General features: G+C 43.4%; 2 protein-coding genes across 3 annotated transcripts in view; both read right to left on the reverse strand.

Moving 5' to 3' along the window:
- Positions 1–20,980, reverse strand: part of LOC140694902 (uncharacterized) — a 1,054,641-nt gene that overhangs the window by 882,547 nt on the left and 151,114 nt on the right. The gene's annotated exons all lie outside the window — the stretch shown is intronic.
- Positions 1,444–20,980, reverse strand: part of LOC140694904 (trafficking protein particle complex subunit 9-like) — a 33,286-nt gene continuing 13,749 nt past the window's right edge. Inside the window, exons 1-3 of one of the 2 annotated variants that reach the window (XM_072957920.1) lie at positions 18,925–19,175; positions 15,137–15,207; positions 1,444–1,963 (exon numbers count right to left, since the gene is read on the reverse strand). In XM_072957920.1, coding sequence (XP_072814021.1) covers positions 1,715–1,963; positions 15,137–15,184 — 297 coding nt within the window. In that variant the 5' untranslated portion in view covers positions 15,185–15,207; positions 18,925–19,175 and the 3' untranslated portion in view covers positions 1,444–1,714. Of the gene's footprint in view, positions 1,964–15,136; positions 15,208–18,924; positions 19,176–20,980 lie in introns of those variants that run through there. The other variant, XM_072957919.1, reaches the window with a different exon arrangement.

Below are 20,980 nucleotides of genomic sequence, written 5' to 3' on the forward strand. Positions count from 1 at the left end.
CTAAGTAGAAATTACCAATCACATTGAGGTGTGCTTTGTTGTTTTATTTTTCAAAACAACCAAGTTTCATTCATATGATTTAATAATTAAGATCAGAAACAAAGTCTACTCAATAAATGGTAGACAACACATGTCGTCATAGCTGCTCATCAGGTTTGGCCCCACGTTACACACTTTTACATGGACATGTGCCATGTGCTGTCATGGGAAACGGTGAGTGGGGACAGGGCCTCTGCTCTCACAGGGCACACAGCCTGGTGGGGCAGGCGGTGTTCAATCATTGCCCTTTTGTCTTTAATATACTTACAAATTATGGGAAATGCTATTTAAAAAGAACAAAATGAGTCACTGAAAGTGAAAAATACAAGGACAGTATTTAGGCTGAGGGAAGACAGGGAATCTCTTTGAAGATCTGACACTCCACTGAGACCCAAAGGACAACTCTGGCACTGAAGGTGAAGGGCAGGGACACACTGATAAAGGGCTGAAATCCAGAATATACCAAAATTTCTTTACACTCAACAAGAAGGATGAATAACCTGATTAAAAAATGAGCAAAATGCCTGAACACACACCTCATCAAAGAAGAAATCTGGATGCCAAAGAAGCCTTTGGAAAGATGCTCCACAGCACCTGTCATCAAGGGGATGCAGACTGAAACAGCGAGATACCACTGCACACCTGTCAGAACTGCCAAAATGCAGAACACTGACAGCACCGAATGCTGGTGAGGATGTGGAGCACCAGAAATTATAATGCATTGTTGGTGGGAATGAAAAATGGCCCAGGTACTTTGGAAGACGGTCTGGCAATTTTTTACAGAGCTAGACGTAATTCTAACATATGATCCGGCAACTGTGCTCCTTGGTGTTTACTCGATGAAATGGAAACTTATGTTCACACACAAATCTGCATACAGATGTTAATAGCAGCTTTATTCATACTCAACAGGATTCAGAAGCAACTAAGCTCTTCTTCAGTAGGTGAATGGATAAATAAACTGTGGTCCCGCCAGAAAATGGACTATTATTTGGTGCTCAAATGAAATGAGTTATCAAGGAATGAAAAGACATGGAGGAACCTTAAATGCATATTACCAAGTGAAAGAAGCCAATCTGGGAAGTTTCAGCAACTGTCTGATTCCAACTGTATGGTGTTCTGGGAAAGGGAAAAACACAGAGACTGAAAGATCAGTGGCTGCCAGAGGCTAGAGGGGAAAGAGCAATGAATGAGGTGCAGCACGGAGCATTTTAAGGTCACTAAGACACACGACTCTGTATGATGCTGTGATGGTGGATACATGTCATTGTACATCTGTCCAAACCCACAGAGTGCACAACACAATGTGTAAATCCTAGTGTCAACTATGGGCTATGGGTGATGATGACATGTCAGTGTAGGTTCACCCATTGTCACAAATGTACACTCTGGTGCAGGTGTCAATATTGAGGAGGCTGTGGGGGCAAACTGCAGTTCATACACCCAATCCAGCCCCAGCCACCGCTGTTAATAAAGCTCTATGGGTGTGTGGACTATCTGGCTGTTCTGGCATCTAAACAGTAGAGCTGAGCAGCTGCACCAGAGATCAGGAGGTTTTCAGACCCTGAAATATTTACCCCCAAGCCCTTGAAAGGAAAAGTCTGCTGAGCCCTGTTCTAAATGAATCAAGATTCACCCTGATGAGTCAGGACAGCAGGGCCCAAACCAGGCATGGTTAATGGGGCTGAAGCAATGTTTTAGTTCCAACACATTTGCTAAAGTCCTGCAAGTCCAGTGACAGACTGTAGCCAGGAAGCGTCTGCAGGAGGAGTCGGGAGCAGGCCTTCCCGCCAGGCTCCGGGATGCCGGGGGCCGCGTGCCGCACGGGGGCCACCCGCTTGAAGAAGGTGGACTTGCAGTGGAAGCCGATCAACTCGTAGAGCTCGGAGAGGATGCTGCACGGCTGAATTTTCTCCTCGGAACGCTGAAGCACAGGGAGAAAAGCAACAAGCATCTGAATGAAACACGTAAGTGAAAAAAGACCCATAAAAATGGTTTTCCCTTAAAACAGAGACCCGATGACACAGGAAGGAAGAGGAAGGCTGACGTAGTGCACTGATGGGACCGGATGCAGAAACGCAGGGAAGCAGCACTGTGCAGACACTCCAGACCCCCTCTGGGCCCCACCTCTCCGCATTCCACCTGTCCCTTTACTAGAAAAGCCCGTATTCCCTGAAATAGAGGAATCTGCTACCTAAACATGGGACACAGAGAAGGGAAAGAGGAAAAGGAAGGGAAAGTAAAGGAACAACAGTTCATCTAGACCCTAGGGTCTGGGCGGGACTTTCACCAAACACACAACTTCTCAAAGCACAGAGCGCACAGGGAGAGGCTGACAGAGTGATTGCGACTTCTGCTCCTAAAGCACCCAGCTACCTGTCAGCACACGCTGCGCCCATTACTGAATCATTACAATCATCTCAGAAACAACTACTACCCCGGCTCACAGGCAAGGAAATCTGAAACTCGGGGAGGAATTATTATCATCCTGGACAAAGTCCCACAGCCCAGTAGTCTCAGAGCCTCCGGCAGAGCCTGGGCTAAAATGCTCCTCATCACCACGGGCCCTGAGACTCAGGCTGAGGCCACGTCAGGTCTGCACGGGCCCAGAGCACAGTCTGTGGGACAGGGAATGCTCCCACTCGAAGTGCCAGGTCAAGGCCCTCAGGAACTTGTGTAATGAAACCAAATCCCCAAACTCATTTCCAACCCACTGCCCTGTCCGGGAGGACTGCTCGGCACAACTGCGCTGTCACCTGTGCACAGGCTGAGCAAGGGGCCCAGACAGTGATGTGACATCCCAGTGGAAGTGGCTCGGAGACCACTTCATCACAGGACAGGTTCTCCCGGCTTCCAACGTTAACTCTCCATTCCATTTCCAACTGGAAAGTAAGTTTAGAATTGTTTTCCTCTCTTAGAAACAAAGAGAGCGGTAACATCAGAGGGAAACTCAAGACAGAGGAAGAGTCTCCTGGTCATTTGCAAGGATAGGCCGGGGAGGGAACAGAGACAGGGATCAGAAAGACCCGTGTTCCAGTCCAAAGTCTGCACGTCACTCGCTTTGACAGTTTCCTTTTTAATACAGGTGATAAAATCTAATTATGATTTTTGGGAAAACTAAATGAAATAACGTATTCCACTAGCATAGGTGTAAAATCCTCCATGAGTGTTCCAGAAATGGACGTGATCGTGGTTAGTTACTGTCTGCCAATTCTTGTGTTCTCAGCTCACATCACCCAACCAGAGATGTGCGAGAGATTGCCTCACCAGCCAGCAGCCTTCTCCAACTTGGAAACTTACAGTGTCCGAAGAGCAGGCAGTGTTGGATGCTTTGCGGCACTCTGGAGGTAGCACTCCAGTGATGACTTTAAAAAGCTGGGGAGAATTTAGGGGACCATACAGTTCAAATACAGAGTACTCATTCCATGTCTACAAATATTCATCTCTAGCCATGATGAGTAAGAGAGGAAATACATATTCAAACATACATCATTTTCCCACATAAGTGCATCAAAACAATTTGGAAAGAGTGTAACTTTCTTCTCTAGATCACACAGCGGGGATTACAAGGTTTGTACTGACAGCCCTACTTGTAAATCATCTGCAAACGTAACTGGGTCCACTATCAGTCATCATAATTTGAAGGGAATGTTAGAAAAGAAAAAAGCCAAGCTAATACTCTCCAATCTTTTGTTTGGTTACGATGTCACAGAGGAGATGGACAGCTCAATAAGGAACCACTCTGCCGTGATCACGGAGCCGGGGAGCGGGATGTGCGGCAAGATGTATGACGCAGCCGCAACTGTGCCCATGATTCTAGGCAGGTACCCAAAGTCACCTTGACAAGGTGTGAAACGTTTATGCCCACGTCCTCATAACCTGACATGTATTAAGGAGAAATGGAAACTTATAAACGGCCAATACCCTTGGTGGATACACCGTCCAAAGAGCAAAGTCACAGTTTGACAACTGGCCATCCCGGTACCTTGGGATTCATTCTTGAAGAACCTTAAAAACCACTCCTCTGTCCTCAAGAAGTGCTGCCTACTAGTCCTATCTTTGGCTCATGGATACCACATGTTGAAGTGAACTTCAATGTCTGCACAGATTTGACTGTCTTTCTCCAGGTTCACTTGTCCATTCTGAAGAGGCCTGAGCTAAGTCCAAATTCCTTAAGATTAATTCCCTCCAGTGACAACTCAACGAGCCTGTAATTACAAGCCAACTGAACAGGACTGTCCTCAGCGAAAAATGTCACCAACCCTTCACTGCTTTCTTAAACTCCTCTCCTGGTTAATTGCAACATACTAACACCACCCTCCACCAAGTTCCCCAACTATGTCAAATAGAAAGTAAAGTCCATAAAAGAGGAGACAACTCCATAGTCACCTTTGAATTCCTAGCATAAAGTAATGTCAATAAATAGAACTATGATTATGGCTTCTTTCCTTTAAAACCTTTCTGGTTATTTAAATGAGACCATGGAAGGGAGGTGTTTGAGTCCAGTATCTTGATCCAGAAGACTCTGGAGGCCTTTTTCAGAATGGCTGTCCACTGATTCATTCAAAACACACCTTCTCTTTCCGGGAGGAGCTGTGATTTTCTGCCATGGGTTTGTGGTCACTCTCATGCCAGAACAGCTTTAAACTAAATCCTTACTTTGGATATGTTATTTTTCCCGCTTCCAAAAAATTTTACTTTCCTTACTTCCTTGCCTTGAGGAATGCTTTTATTCTTTTCTTTCTAATTCAACCTTTTATAAAGCAGGATTCTCAGGATGTGTTTGGCCTTATATAAGAACAGCCATCCAACTCCCAGAGTGAGAGGCCACAGGCTCACCTCCTGCCCTCCTGCCAGGGCAACTGAAACTCAGTTCAGGAGCCAACTGGCACCCCAGGGCTTCTAAGGCTCACGTATCTCCCAGAATCCCTGCTTTCTGGTTTGTCTTGGCTTCTGAGAATTTCCCCTCACTTTCTTGACAATTAGCTGTGCAGCTTGAAAGATGAGGAAGGAAGGTTTTATTTCTTAATCAGAATTTAAAGGAACTTATGTAATGAAGCTTTTCACGAGTTTCTAGAACCCTCCATTGCTGAGACAGAAAACACACAAGATATTTTCTAAATTTAGCTATCATGTGCATTTTTTCTTTGCTTTTGTTTTGTTAACTGCTAATAGACATTTTTTAATTAAAAAATAAAATAAGGTCCCAAATAAGATAGAAAATTGAAGGGGCAAACAAAATTAAAGAGCAAAGACAGAAAAATGATAAGTACTCTACAAAGTTAATAGAATAAATACACTATGGATCAGACCAGCAATTCTCAGTAACAGCTAATTGAAACCTGACCATGAGGTAAAACGTCTCTCCTGTCAGGAGATGACCAACAGAAAATAGAATTAAATCAACAACCTAAAATTCTAAGGCTGGCGAGGTATCGAAGTCTACCAGCTAAGTGTGTCTTCTTCTGGAAAAGAGGGAGACTCACCAGCTCTTTTCTGTGGAGCCTGAGCCCAGGGGAGGACAGTGAAGTGTGTTCTGTAAGTACCCAATTAGCAAAGTGAGTGATGAATAAAGAGATGTGAGCTTTGATGAGAGATGATACTACTATTCACTTGTCCTGTAAAGTATGTCTTCGCGTTCAGAGATCAATATCTCAGCAGGAAAATGCACAGCCCGGGACCAGACCACTTCTGTGATTGTGACACTGCACTTAGATGTCTCAAGGGCACCTCCAACTCCACCTGCAAAGAGCTAACTTCACGGTGTTCCTCCCATAGCCATCCTGCCCAGGGCCCTTGGTCGGGGGCAAGGTCTCCCTGCCTCTCCCAGCTCAGGCCAATCACTCACAGATGTGACAAGACCCCTCCTTCAGGGGCAAATTTCCTCAGTCAACGAGATCCACCACCCACACCTGTCCTACCAGGTACTCACTGGCACTCCCTCAGCACTGACTCTGTGCTGGGGACCATGCTGCACACTGTGCACACGTTATCTCACTGGATCTACACAGCAGTCCTGGGAGTTCGGTACATCACTGCTTCTATTGATTAGATAAATTGTTTCACTTCCTTGGGTGTGTCATCCAAAGTGACACGGCTACTGAGCCACAAACCTGGGACTGCAAATCACTTGAAAATTGAACACTGCTACACCTCGCAGCCACCCTACTCTGACTCATCACATCACCTCCTGCCGAGCCTTCTAAATGTTTCTAAGCATTCTACAAGACAAAAGTGATCTACGAGAGCATCGCACTAGCCTACTTAAAATCTGTCAATGACGGTCCACTGCTCTTAGGAGAAAGCCCCACCGGGCCTGAGCACAGCCCAACGGCCCGGCATCCGCTTTCCCTGCGCGGCCGCGCCGCCTCACCCACCACGCAGCTCTACACGTGCAGCGTCCAGGACAGGGATGCTGACTCCGTACAACCCGGGGCTCGTCTCACTCAAACAATGATCACCCTCTTCAGTGGTTACCTTCTTCAATACTGAATCTCAGAAAAATATTTTCTCTGGATGAATCAATATCTTTTTCCTTACAACTTCCCATCATTGATAATGAGCTCCCCCCAAAAGAGAGAAGACCTAATCCTCAGTCTCCTTATCTGTAAAGTGCAAATAACAGGGAAATATGAGAGGTTTTATTAGAAGTAATATTCATGTGAGGCTGAGGGACAATTCCCAACATACAGTAAGTACTCAATATGTGCTTACTTAATATTAATAAGAATAGATTACATTCCAGCAACCTTAAATCAATGCTTTATGGCTTTGTCTAAAAGACTACCGACAAACTGTTGGACGAACTGTTTTGAGCAGATCAGCACAAGTGTACTGGGCGAGGTAAGCGCTGACTCCAGTTACAGCTGCAACCAACCAGCACTACGGGGCGGGAGCAGTTTGCTCAAACTCTTACATGTTGCTTGAGCATTTAGTTGTAGTTATTGAATAAAGACAGGTATTATTTACTCAAAGCTCCTGAAACATAAATCTTCAAAGATTGATGCAAATTATGTTTCAAGTACAACACTCTCACTAGAAATTACTTGAAAATTATAGTCTTAGCTCCTCCGCACATCAAAACAGCATTTTCCTAATGTATCTGACTATGTACTCTGAAAGGATTGTTTAAAAGAAATTAAGATGAAGCCATCCTGAATAAGATCTCAGTATCATCTACACAAACCCCACCCAAAGGTCTCATTTCTCACTTCCACATAGGTGTTCAGATGGCTTAAGCTGGGTCTTGGTTTCTTATGACACGGGGGTGGGAAGAATTGTGGATAGATCAATGTAGCAAATATAAACCTAGGGTATTTGCTATGTAGGAATCCTAGAAATAAATAAATTGATATATATAGTCCCACCCTTATGAAGCTAAGCCGTTCCATTTACAACTGCATAAAAAATAAAATGAGAGATACATTTAACAAAAGTTTACAAGATTTGTACATTGAATATTTTGAAGTATCACCAAAAAAATTTTAAAATATCTTCATATATGGAAGGCATCCCATGATCATGCAATGGTAGAAAATATTGTTAAAAATGTTAAGACTTCCCAAAGTAATCTACATATTTAATGGAATCCCTATCAAAATTCCAGCTGACTTCTTTGCAAAAATTGAAAAACTGATCCCAAAATTCATATTGAAAGCAAGGGACCCAGGTCAGCCAAAACAATCTTGAAAAAGAAGAGCAAATTTGGAGGACTCACTCAAAGGTTACAGCAAATCTATAGCACTCAAGTCATTATGCTTCTGTCATAAGTTTGGATGCAGAAATCTATGAGACACAATAAAAAATCCTGGGGGGAAACTTACATTTACAGTCAGTTTTCCAGAAATGTGCCAACAACACTCCATTGAAAGTATAGTCTATCCAACAAATGGAGCAGAGACACCTGGATATCTGAAGGCAAAAGAATGAATCTGGAATCTGGACCCCGTATTTTATATAACAAATATTAATTCAAAATGGATCACAGACAGAAACGTAAAAACTAAATATATGAACTTTCTTAAAGAAGACATAGTATGAATCTTTGTGGTCATAGGATAGGCTATGGCTTCCTAGATACAATACCAAGAGCACAAGTGATAAAACAAAATAGATAAAATGGACTTCATCAAATTAAAATCATTTGTTACAAAGGACAACATCAAGAGTGTGAAATGAAAGGGGAAAGGGGTAGCTCAAATGATAGAGTGCGTGCTAAGGAAGAAAAACAAAATGAATAAATCTAATTACCTCCCCTATAAAGAAATTGTTTTAATGTTTAAAAAAATTAAAGTGAAATGACAATCTGCAGAATAGGAGAAAAATCTTGCAAAGCATATATCTAATAAGAGACTAGTATCCAGGATATAAAACAAATGCTTACAACTGAACAATACAAAGAAAATCGACCCAATTTTTTAATTTGCCAAGGATTTAAATAGATACACAATTGGCCAATAAGCATCTGAAAAGATGGTCAGCATCACTAGCGAAATCAAAATCAAAATGAGATCTCATTTTAAACTCACTAGGATGGTTATAATCAAAACATGGACAATAACAAATGTCAATCAGGAGGCAGAGAAATGGATACCCTCAATATGCAGCCGTTGGAAAGGGGCAATGGTGCAGCTTCTTTGGAAGAGCCCGATGTTTCCTCAAAAGGTTAGAGTTATGTGGCTGAGCAATTCCACTCCTACATGTAGAGTCATCCTTCAGTGTCCTCGGGGGGTTGGTTTCAGGAACCCCCACCCTGGATACCATAATCCAAGGATGATCAAGTCCCTTTGCAATCAGCCATCTGGATCCATGAAGTGGAAACTACAGATATGGTGGGCCAACTGTACAGCCAACAGAATGGAAATGTATTCTCACAAAAACTTGCACATCAATATTCATAGCAGTATCATTCAGAGTAGCTAAAAGTCACTAAAAATATCCATCCATCAATGAATGGATAAACAAAATTACCAAGAATAGTCCCACAAACTTTTGGTAATTGAATCTTTGACAAAGGAGGTGAGAACATACAATTGAGCAAAGACAGCCTCTTCAGCAAATGGTGCAGGGAAAACTGCACAGCTGCATGTAAATCAATGAAGTTAGACTACCCCCTCACAACATACAAAAAAATGAATTCAAAATGGCTTAAAGACTAAAAATTGTAGACAAGACACTATAAACCTCTTAGAAGAAGACATAGGCAAAACATGTGACATATATCTCAACAATATTTTCCAAGAGCAGTCTACTCAAGCAATAGAAATACAAGCAAAAATATACAAGTGGGTTCTAATTAAACTTACAAGCTTTTGCACAGAAAAGAAAACAAAAATTAAAGCAAAAAGACAACCTATGGAGTGGGAGAAAATAGTTGCATTAAATGAAAGTGACAAGGGCTTAATTCCCAGAATATGTAAACAGCTTTTACACTTGATAAAAAAGAAAAACAAACAATTCAATCCAAAAATGGGCAGAAGACCTAAAGAAACATTTCTCCAATGAAGACATACAAATGGCCAATAGGCACATGAAAAAATGCTCAATATCATTATCAGAGAAATGCAAATCAAAACTGCAAACAAGTATCACCTTTCACCAGTCAGAATAGCCATCATTCAGAAGTTCATAGACACTAAATGCTGGAGAGGCTGTGGAGAATTGGGAACACTCCTACACTGTGGTGGGAATGCAGTTTGGTGGAGCCATTGTGGAAAACTGTATAGAGGTTCCTCAAAAGACAAAACCTTGGGGGCCCAGATGACACAGCAATCCCACTCCAGGGCATATATCCGAAAGGAAACGTAATTCAAAAAGACAGTTTCACCCCAATGTTCACAGCAGCATTATTTACAATATCAAGACATGGAAACAACCTAAATGTCCACTGACAGATGACTGGATAAAGAGGTTGTAGTATATATGTCCAATAGACTACTATTCAGCAATAAAATAATAATAAAATAATGCCATTTGCAGCAATATGAATGGACCAGGAGAATGACATTCTAAGTGAAATAAGCCAGAAAGAGAAAGAAAAATACCATATGAGATCGCTCACATGTGGAATCTAAAACAAACAAAAAAAAAAAAACAAAAACAAAGGAACAAAAAGATAAACTTATCTACAGAACAGAAACAGACACAGAGACATAGAAACCAAACTATGGTTACCAGAGGGGAGAGGGTGTGGAATGAATAAATTGGGAGTTCAAGATTTGCAGATGCTGAGTATGTATACAATAAACAGCAAGTATATACTGTATAGCACAGGAGAATATATTTAATAACTTATAGTAACTTATGTTTAAAAAGAATATGAAAATGAATGCAGGTATGTTCCTATTTAACTGAAGTTTTGTGCTGTACACAAGAAACTGATGCAACACTATAAACTGACTAGACTTCAATGAAAATATTTTTAAATAGACCAAAAACGAAAAAAAAGGAAAAGGATATTATCAAACAAAAAGAATAATGTACTGATTCAGGCTACAATATGAATGAACTTTGAAAATTTATGCTAAAATAAGCCCGTCACAAAAGGGCAAATAGTGCCCTTTAAGGTGAACTGTATCTAAGCATTTATTGTACTACTCCTGTAAATTTTCCGGAGTTTTGAAGTCTATCAATATCAAAATAAAATGTATTATTCATTAAAAACTTAAAACCCTTCCTCACAGGAGGGCTGTAATTATTAAATGCAGAAAAGCATGTAAAACTCTTGGAACAACAATTTTCACGTCCACACACAGTCACTGCTGTCACTGCCACTCAGAGTGTGGTGCCAGCGCTGATGAGAGCTGCCTCCACTCGCTCCCCTGCAGAAAGGAGTGAAGGCCTGAGCTCTGACAGGCAGGGTGAGCGTGAACCTGAGTCATACACAGCCACGTTCCAGACTCTGCGTTACCCAACTTTCTTATACAAACTGCAACATGTAATGTAAACACTCTAGAGGGATGTATCTTACAACACAGGGAATACAGACAATGTTTTACAGTAACTATAAATGGAGCATCTATTGTACACCTGAAACATATATTTTAAATCAGCTATGTCTTTATAAAAAATTAAAAAATAATTTAAAAATGTTATCCCTTTAATATTCAATTTGGTTTTTAATTAACTACTAAACAGCTTAGAATATATAAAAGCATTTAAGTGTGATGTTTGTTTACATATTTATTTACTTCAGCCTCCTGCTAAAAGAGAAATTAAACAATTTTTTAAACACAGCTTAACAACCATAACAACAAAAAGGCAAAACTGAGAGTGAAGAGAAAATGGAGATTTAATACTTAAATGAAACCAGGGGGAGGTAAACTCATAAAAATGGATTCCATGAAGTCAGGGCAAGTGTTAAAGGCCGACTAGAAATTCAGCTGTAAGATTCTTGGTAGCTAAAGCAAAAAGAAAAAGATGATGGGGCAGGTGGTAGAGCGTGTGCTTAGTGTGAACAGGGTCCTGGGTTCAAGCCCCAGGGCCTCCACTAACAGATAAATATACCTAATTACCTACCCCCCAAAAGAGCCCCAAAGAAAAGAAAAAGAGAAATTTCTTTCCAAAAAAATCCTGATATTAAATTTGGATTAAATACTTTAAAAATAAAAGGAAAATAGAAAAGATGAGTGACACTGTGAACAAAAACCACAGCTGGGCTAACAAGCTAATTCACAAATCTAAGTGTGATAAGTGTCGGTTTACTGATCTAAGTTTTGCTGGGCTAACTCGTAAATCTGAAGTTCAGTGTCAGTTTACTGGGCTAACAAGCTAACTCGTAAATCCAAGGTCAACAATTGTCAGTAACGTGATCTGTTCCAAATTGATAAGCTTCAGTGTACTGATTCCTTGCTTTTTGTTGTTCGAGCCTTATTGGCTAAAAGCCCCATACTTGTAATTAACCCTATAAAACCTCATGTGCACGTCTTGGATGTGCTCAGGGCTTGGGAACAGAAGCCCCTCTGAGCCCGCTGGCATAATAATTCTCAGTACTCCCACCCTCTGAGTGCTGCTTATTTCTTGGCTGGCCTGTTGTTTCCGTAACAACACAAGCGATAATGCCCGTGAGATAAATCTGCAATGGCTGCTGGCAGGTCCCCATGTCTCATGTGGGAAAATCTGAAACATATTTCTCACCACTCAGAGTCATCCTCAGCCCACCCCACATCTCCCGCTGTTAAATGCAGGAACACACGCAGGGCCCGGCCTTTGCTCTCTCTGTGTCATCACAGTGAGACAGGATGGAAGGGGGCAGAGCAAGCCATTCAAGAAAGACCACAGCAATTAACATCAAAATGGTGAAGAATTCAACCCCCAATAGGTCTTGAGGCTCAGGATGAAGAGATTTAACTTCTAGTAGATCCTGAGCTTCATTATACACCCATTGTAATAGTAACATGGTGAATAACACGGCCCCAGGCACCATGGCCGTCACAAGGCTAGCCACAAAAGGTCAAAGGGTGGAAAATGGCCAACTCCCTGGAATCCCAGCCCCTTGCCCTAAGGCTGGTCCTTCTACTTATTAGCATATGAAACCACGAAGCCCAAGAAAAGGAGCAACACAGAGCCACATCCCAGGAACCCCTCTCTCTACCTCTTCGGAGAAGGCCCACACTATTTCTGTGGAGTGTGTGCCTACTTTTAATCTGAGCATCAAACCCCCATACTTCGTGATGTTTCTCATGCCTGTCAATGTATCTCTCTGAATAAATCTACCTTTACTCAACACTGGCTTGTTCTTGAATTCTTTACTGCATGAAGCCAAGGAACAAAATCTGGTGGGGCACATCCCAGGGGCTCAACGGAAGCCTGGGACACAGCCCTTCTCATGCCCCACATATTTTTTCTTGTATCAACAGGACTGGGATGTGAAGTGAGGTCTGAGGCCCCAGCTAAGGGACAGAAGCAGCCTCCAGGTCTCCAATTGGTGGGCAGCCTCTCCCCCATCAGGGGCCATGGGGTCTGCCTGGTTCTGTGTGTTTTTTTGTTGTGCTGACTCCCCAGTCAGAGAGATTTCTCCTTAGGCCTGGCTCCACAAAACCCTTCTCTCCAAAATACAAGCACATCATGTCACAATCCTCTTGTTCAACCATGAATTGTTCAGCCAACTTTTTCCTTCCCCAGTTAAGTACCTAAATGTCCTCCCTGCCATCCCACCACTTCTTTCTTTTTGAGAACTCTGCACTCCCCACACACCATCCTGAACGCAGGTGCCTTGCTGGCTGGGACCGAGATGTTTCAGTCTCAAACATCCTGAGTCCTTTCTCTTTCCACTTGCTAACTTAAAAAGGCCTTCCTGTGTCTCCCACCGCTCTGATTCTGAACGTCAAAAAATGCTCAGGTTACATTCACTCTGTGAATACCTCCCAGGTTTTGGCTAGGTTTCCTTCCCAAGATCTTCATTAAGGAGCTGCATCAAGAAGTTTAAAGGGGCTATTCTTACATTTGAGTGGAGGAGCCTGCAAGAAATTTAAATGGCTTTGAAGAGAGAGTTAACCAGGGACAGAGAGGTCGCAGGTCCTAGTCAACAGTGTCATGAGGCAAAATGTTCTTCAAAGGCTCAGAGTGGCTTCTGAACACGGAGTCGGCAGGGAGGAGGTGACAGGCAGTGAGTGGGGTGAGAGACACAGGGTACGGTCCCCCAGCAGGGGAAGAATTGGTTATTTTCTAGTTTTCCAATTTCTTACTACCTTTTTCTCTTATTGCCACATACCATTTCCTACGAATTAAGCATATCAATGTCAGTCATTTGGGCCACTTGGGAGAAGCTGCACGATGCCATTCACAGGGCTGGGACATGACAGCCACACCAGTCTAGGTTGAAAGACCAGTGTGGGTATTTCCATGGTAATCACGGGCATGCAGCAAACTCCCCAGCTTCAATGACCTCCTCTCAAAGTTGGCGCCAATAAAACTACCAAGCAAAATGCGTGATGATTCTGGCCAACATCTGTTTATTAGTTAAGTGCCTGTGACACCTGCCACTTAATAGGGAATGAGTACGATCAACGAGGCCCTGTCTACCTGGCCACACGCGCCCTGCCTTCCTGCATTGGTGCAGCAGCACAGCTTGTTTAGCTGAGATGAGCGCCCCCAGAGCAGCCCCGATGGGAAAGCTCCCAGCTCTGCACGGCCAGACGTGTTCCTTTCCTTCTCAGAGCTGATCACAATTTGCTGTCGTCTGTTTTTATGTTTATCCCTTTTGTAACTGCCTCTCCTCTGGAGATTTTGCTCAAGCAGCACAGGACCAGGTGTGTCTTGTGGCCTGCCGGATATTCTGGGCTGGGAAACAGCCGAGCCCACATCTGGCTCTGGTGCTGAACGGAGAGAGCAGAAGGCCCAGGAGCCCATGCTGAACCGAGGCCCCTGCACACAAAATTATGGTCTGACTTTGGGCAAATTACACAGTCTTTTTTACCCTGAGATTCCTCATCTGTCCATAAAAATAACTGCCCATGGCACACAGAGTTACAAGTATTAAAGGAAATCACCAAATTCACAAAGTAGCCAAGGGGCTACCAGTGCATCCTAAACAGACACATGCTGCCTTTAAGGCTCTGACACACACCAAGCGTGGTGGTCGAACAAAGTGTACACTGCTAAGTGTCAGTGTGTTAAGTGCTTCATGTGTGCTATAATAATCTTCAGAACTTACAACAAGCCCAGGAAGTAACGAATATTATCATGCCCATTTCACAGACTCACCATCAGTTTAAGAGAGGTTACATTCAAGTCCAAGGCGCTATGGTGAGTAAATGGCGATTTCAACCTGAATATGGGCCCAGGCCTGGGCTCCATCTCTGTCCCATCCACCTGACCACTGCCTATGAATTCCACCTGTCCAATACCCAAGTTGAAGCCAGCCAGCTCTTAAATGCAATGTGTGTCACCGTTTGTCAATGTTGGTTCATTACCATAAACAGTTCTCAGAAAGCACTTCAGAAAGGAAAGTTGGACTCACATACCTGCCCACAAAGAAGAAGAATTCTGCCTTGCCTTCTCCTGTAACGTGCAGAAACCCTTCCCATTCACCACCGAATCCTTTTGTATGCTTCCTCCGTGTTCATGTTTACACATGGCTTATTAAAGTAGAAGTTACCTGCAGTAATTCCATCTCGGTTCCATTCCAAGCTTCCAGATTATCCATAATCAGGGTAATACCATAATTTTCTGTGAATGAAAACACTACAAATTGAATGAAAATATTGCAACCATGTCACTAAACAAAGAATGCTGAAAACAAGTCATCAGCGGCTGCCGCCACCCCCCAGTGAAGACAGGCCTGCAGCCATTCACAACGGTGCCCTCTGAGCAGACTCAGAATAAGAAAGGACAGATTACTGGCCCTAGATAGCTAGGTGCTTGTCTAAAGTATATATTCAGTCAGCCCAAATGTTGGCTTCCTCCCATATATTGAAAAGCATTAAATTCATGAACTTGAGATACCTGGCTTTCTTTAGATAACAAGCAATGTTTTATTGTTCTGACTACCTGGTCTTTGTTGTAAAGCTCCTATATAATCCTAGCTTCTCCCCTACTCTTGCGAGCAGTCCCTCAGAGTGTTCTGAGAGGCGGTCATCCTGGCTCGAGTCCTTCTGACAAATAAAACATAACTCTTAATATTCAGGCTGCACGTTTATTTCAATCAAGTCCCAGAATAGACACAACTCATCAATTGTGTAATGGGACACACTGGATCAGGAACCAAAAGAGTGTAGTAGTCCCTAAGAACTACGGCTCCCTCTTTCTTCCTGTCATTATACAATCCCACCAGAACTCATTACTTTGCTGTCTGCTCCTCTGGCAACCAAACTCAGAGAAGAGTCAACTCAGCAGAGCGTCCTGCTGGGGAGAACCCCTGCAGCAGCACTGCAGGCTGCCTGCCCTCCCGCACGCTCTGACGACTGCTAGTGTCCTCCGTGGAAACCAGGCCAACAGAGCTGTTCCCTACAGCTACAAAGTCCCAAATATTAAATAAAACCTTTCATTTTATACTATATGTTACATATATACCCATCTCTGAAAACAGCTTTGCCAGAGCCCAAATCTTCAACATTAATCTGCAAAGGCAAATCAGGTCCCCAAGGGAAAACAAGTCTTAAGACGATGCTAAGACCTCCAAAGTCCTCTCCACGACCATAAACCAAACTGCCTCTAGGTCTGCAGCTGCAGGAGGCTACATGTCTGCTTTTAAAGCAACCCCTTCCTGCCCTCGGGTGCTACAATGCCCTTCTACGCCCTCCCATCTCAGGGTAAGAGCACCCACTGCAGAACCTTGCAGGGCAGCACTGACAGGACTGGACAATGAGGATCAGAGCTAAACTAAGCCTTCTGATGACACGAGTTGTCACTCTGTCACTTTACAGATGAAGATATATATAGAGAGAGGTGGGGTGTTATTGTTCAAAGTCACACAGATAAAAAGTGACAAAGTCTATAACTCTGCTCCTCCCTCTGGTGTGACGCCCCAACTGGGACAACCACAGGGTTCTTTCGTGCCTGCCTGACCAGTTCTTTCCTATCACTCATGACCCACCACAGGGTCTGAAATTAGCCTGCATTTGCAGCATCTTTTCCCTCCAGTTTCTCAGGAACAAGGCTGTTCGGGCCACTTTATGACTTCCAGGTCCCCGAAATCTCCGTGCTCAGGCTGCTCTTGCCTGTGCATCCGGCCCGCTGCTCAGAGGCTCTTCCTCCCCTGCAGGAGGACGTTTCTACTCTTCACAGGGACACCCCCTTAGGGGATCCCTCCTCTCGCCCTCAGCATGGCAGGTGTCCCAGTCCACATCGCGAGATGCCCCAATAGGACTGCATCTGCCCAGGTCTGCTAGTCAGACCAGCAGCCTCAGAGCTAGGGATTATGCCCAGGTCACACTGCAAACCTACTGCCCGCCTCACAGACCCCAGCCAGCAGGTCACCTGGAAGTCACAGCAAGTGCCCCACCCAATCCAGAAGCCTCTTCATTTCCCAGCACCACTGATGACTGGTTTCCAAACTTTGGTCAGTTTCGCACAAAACAACACCTTCTACTGTGTAGCGGGTGGTTTTTGCTTCTGCACCCCATTCTTACTGAAAACGTTAAGGGAAACCAAAAAGCCTCTTCTCAACCCTTTTCTGATGATACCCTCCCACCCACAATATACATATGCTCAAGAGATTTGGATCCACGTGATTTTGTTTCCCTTACGATAAGTGGCTCAAAACACTGCGGGATTATTTTTCCTTTGAGGGTATTAGGACTCAGTTTCTCGGCTTTAATCTGTTTTTGTCTTTGTCTTCTTTGTTCCTAGCAGTTGCCACCTCTTACTCCCTTCAGCAGCCTCCCTCCCAACTTCTAGTCTAGGAAATCAGCTGTGATGAGGGGCACGGGGGCATTCACAGAAGATGCAACAAAGGCAAAAAGAGGCTATATAATTTGCCAAAGATATCACCTTCAACCCCCAACAGAGTGTGTCATGTCCCTGTGTTTAACTCTTATTCTAAGCAAGTTAACTTTTTGTAGATTATGTTTATAAAGATGAGAAATCAAAATACATACAAGGACACACATCAACTCTAAGATATTCATTAACTCCACTATTTTGTTTCTATTTATTTTATTTGTATTAAAAAATTAAGAACCCCTGCAACCAATATAACAAAATGTTACTGGGTTTTAAATACAGAATATAGAGGGGTTAAGTGTGTCATTACTCATCCTTATATGTATGTTCACAAGATAAAATTATTTGAAAGTCTCTCTCCCCTCTCCCTACTCACTACTGGCTCTCACCTGAGATCCCAGACCACACATCTAACAACCTTTCACTTTACCCACAGCTGAACTCATCAGTTTTCCCCCAGAAATCCCTCTGCAGCTTTCCCTCCTCAGAACACAGCAGGACCATCATTTAACTCATTAATCCACCCAGAAACCTGGGCCTTACTCCATCCTACCTTCACAGACAGCTTTAAATCTTTCTTTTTACCATCTAAACATGCCTTCAATCTGTTCGCTTTTACCCACTATCCTACCGCTCAAGTGGAAGCCACCAACACTGCCCACCTGGACTCACGAGTCTCCCAAGTGGCCCCACAGCCACTCTCCCCTACTTGAGACAAATGGGATTGTGTCACTCCCATGCTTTTTGGGCTCTTTTCAGACCCACTGTTCATAGAAGAAACCCCAATTTCTTCACCTTGTGAAGGTGTTTGCCATGAAACTGTCAGCTCATGGAGGGCAGGGCATGCCCTCTCCCCTCAACCCCACTCTCTGGCAGAGCATCAGCTTGGGAGGACCCGCTGAGCTACATCAGCCTGTATCCTAAACCTGGTCTTGGGTTCTTAGCAAACTGCTTCACTTATCCATACATATCCAAGGTAGATAAGAAAGATTTTAGATGTTGAGCTAGACTATTCATTTGGGGATTTTGCACTGGCAACCTGCAAGTATATGTTCTAATGTTTGTGTCTTGTTAAAACCACACCCAGATTAAAGGAGTATTTGTGGAATGTCTTCGGAGTAAAAGGGTTCTGTACTTTTACAGATTTTATGTTTTATAACATGAATAACCCGGACAGGGTCACAAATGGAACCGCCTCACAAGTGACAGAAGACAGGTGAGATGCATATAGCAACAGGTCACAAAGATGGTAAGAGCAAAGTTGTTTCTCCAAACCCCAAAAAAATTCCTCCAAGAACAGAAAACTCAGAATTTTGAAAGTAAAATACTATCATATAAGGAAAGAAAATAAATAATCCTCTTCATCAGGGTTTCAAGATCTGACTGCAGAGTTATTAGCAGGCTATACTGAATCCTAGCACAGAAAATTCAGATGAACTAGTGGTGAGTAAGTTCCAGGAAAACGGCAGTAATTCCTCCACTTGAAAGAGGACACACACTCACTTGTTCAAGGTGATTGCAAACAACATTCTGCAGAAATTCAGAATATTCAGGCACCGCTTCTAGATGGTGATGACACGGAAGGATGGCTTGGATGCATGCTTCTAACTGAGTCACCGGCATTCTTACACTGCAGGGGGAAACGGAGGCCCTCAGCCAAGAGCAGAGATGTTCCTGTCATGTATCCCAGGTCGTGCCTCGGGGACTCAGTGTCCTGTAGCAGTCCGGCCCCAGGCGAGGACCAGCAGCGTGGCCCACCCAAGCAGGAAGGGCACTGTGCTTGAGAAAGCCCACACCAGATGGGAGCAAGAGTGGCTGGTGGGGTTTTGTGAACCTATGAATGCTCATAGCAAAACACCTGCATACATTCAAGTGATACAATTAACAGTAGCATTCTTTTTAACAAAATTTCCAATGTCAGTGGTAATTTTACCATTCCTTTTCTCTTGTCCCTTGCACTCTGAGACAGGCTTAGGTTCTCTCACACTTGCAGCTCTGATGCAATAGTTGTGAAGTTATTTTACTTTACTGCAAGTGTCTTCGCTCCACGTGTCACTGTGACTGTCGTCTCTTAACACAGTCAGATATCTTCCTGGATCTCTCCATGAGTTCCTTGCTCCTGCTTCTCAGATCCTGAGATAAAGAACAGGTGAAGGCACATGACTGGAAAAGTCAATGTGGACTTGAGCAAAGTCCTCAGTGACCCCCTAGGTGAGTGTTGACCACCCCTTAGCTTCGATTCTCAAAGTTCTGCCCAGGGTGACATCCAGACAGGAGGGAGTCCTGGGCCCAATTAAAAGCTGTGTGGCTTGGGTGCGGGGAAAGGTGCAGGAGCTAGTTCCGTAGCCGGGACCCTCCACACCTCTGCTCCTCTCTCTCCCGAGGCCCCGCTGCCAAGCCCCCACGTTCCCTGATATTCTGTCCTTCTCTTCTACTCTACTTCAAGCCCTTTTCCTCTTCCTTTATTCCCTGATTATCTGCAGCTGGAGAGATTTTTCCATCACAAAATCTGAAAAAATTTCCTGCAGCTGAAAAAGAGGTCTCCAGAGGTCAATGCCCATATGGTGGTTCCCGAAGAGAGCCCCTGGTTAGGGGGACCCTCACCAACACTCATGGGACATCCAGTATGTTACAGGGTCGACCACCCCCAACAAGAGTTTGCTGTGACCCCAAGGCACGCACAGCATCCCTGCTCACTAAAGTGTAGTTGTAATCCGTTATTAAGAAGCAATAATAAAAAAAATTTCTCATGTTTCTTACTAAAATTATTTATGAGTTAGAAAAAGAAATTGTAAAAGAAAAGAACAAATTTGACTCCATGTTAGATGTGTTCGTTTGGCTTTAAACCTGTACCTTGTTTTCTAGGCTCCGACTTGCTATCTCTGCACCTTTTGTAAAAAAAAGTTGCCTTTAGCCTGAAATATCCAGGACAGCCTATTCTCCGGGCTCTGATCTTTAAGGATATTAGCTCTTCTACACTTATGTACAGATGGCAAGTTTCAAAATAGATAATAACCTTTCTTTCATTTGGAGGTTTTACGGGGGCACCTTAATTTGACCCACCATGGACAGCTGCAGGAACAAAGGATTCCAAGGACAAACAATTCGTACAGCGAGAAGTTTGCAACAACCAACCACATCCCCGCCGCTTTTTAGTATAAAAGGAGACTGAATTCTGCTTTGGGGAAGAGAGTTCTACTGGATATCAATATGCCATTTTCTGGGTCTGCCAGATTTTCAAATGAAGTCACTATTCCTTACTCCAACATCTCATCTCCCCATTTATTGGCCTGTCATGCAGCAAGCAGAACGAGTTTGGACTTGGTAACAAAATGACTGCATTAGAGGTAGTATGTCTCCACTCTTTCCTCATTTCCAGTATGTCACAACCTATCAATTTTATATGCTGTTTAACAACATGACAAAGACCTATTATACGGAATTGATTCCACAGAAATAAAATTATTTCTACTCCCTCAAGACTTTTTTCTTTTCTATTTTATTTTGTTTTGCTTATTGAAAAGAAAATAAAAGTCAAATCATTTTATTTCATGTATTT

This window comes from Vicugna pacos, unplaced genomic scaffold (genome assembly GCF_048564905.1).
Source record: "Vicugna pacos unplaced genomic scaffold, VicPac4 scaffold_110, whole genome shotgun sequence".
Taxonomy (NCBI): domain Eukaryota; kingdom Metazoa; phylum Chordata; class Mammalia; order Artiodactyla; family Camelidae; genus Vicugna; species Vicugna pacos.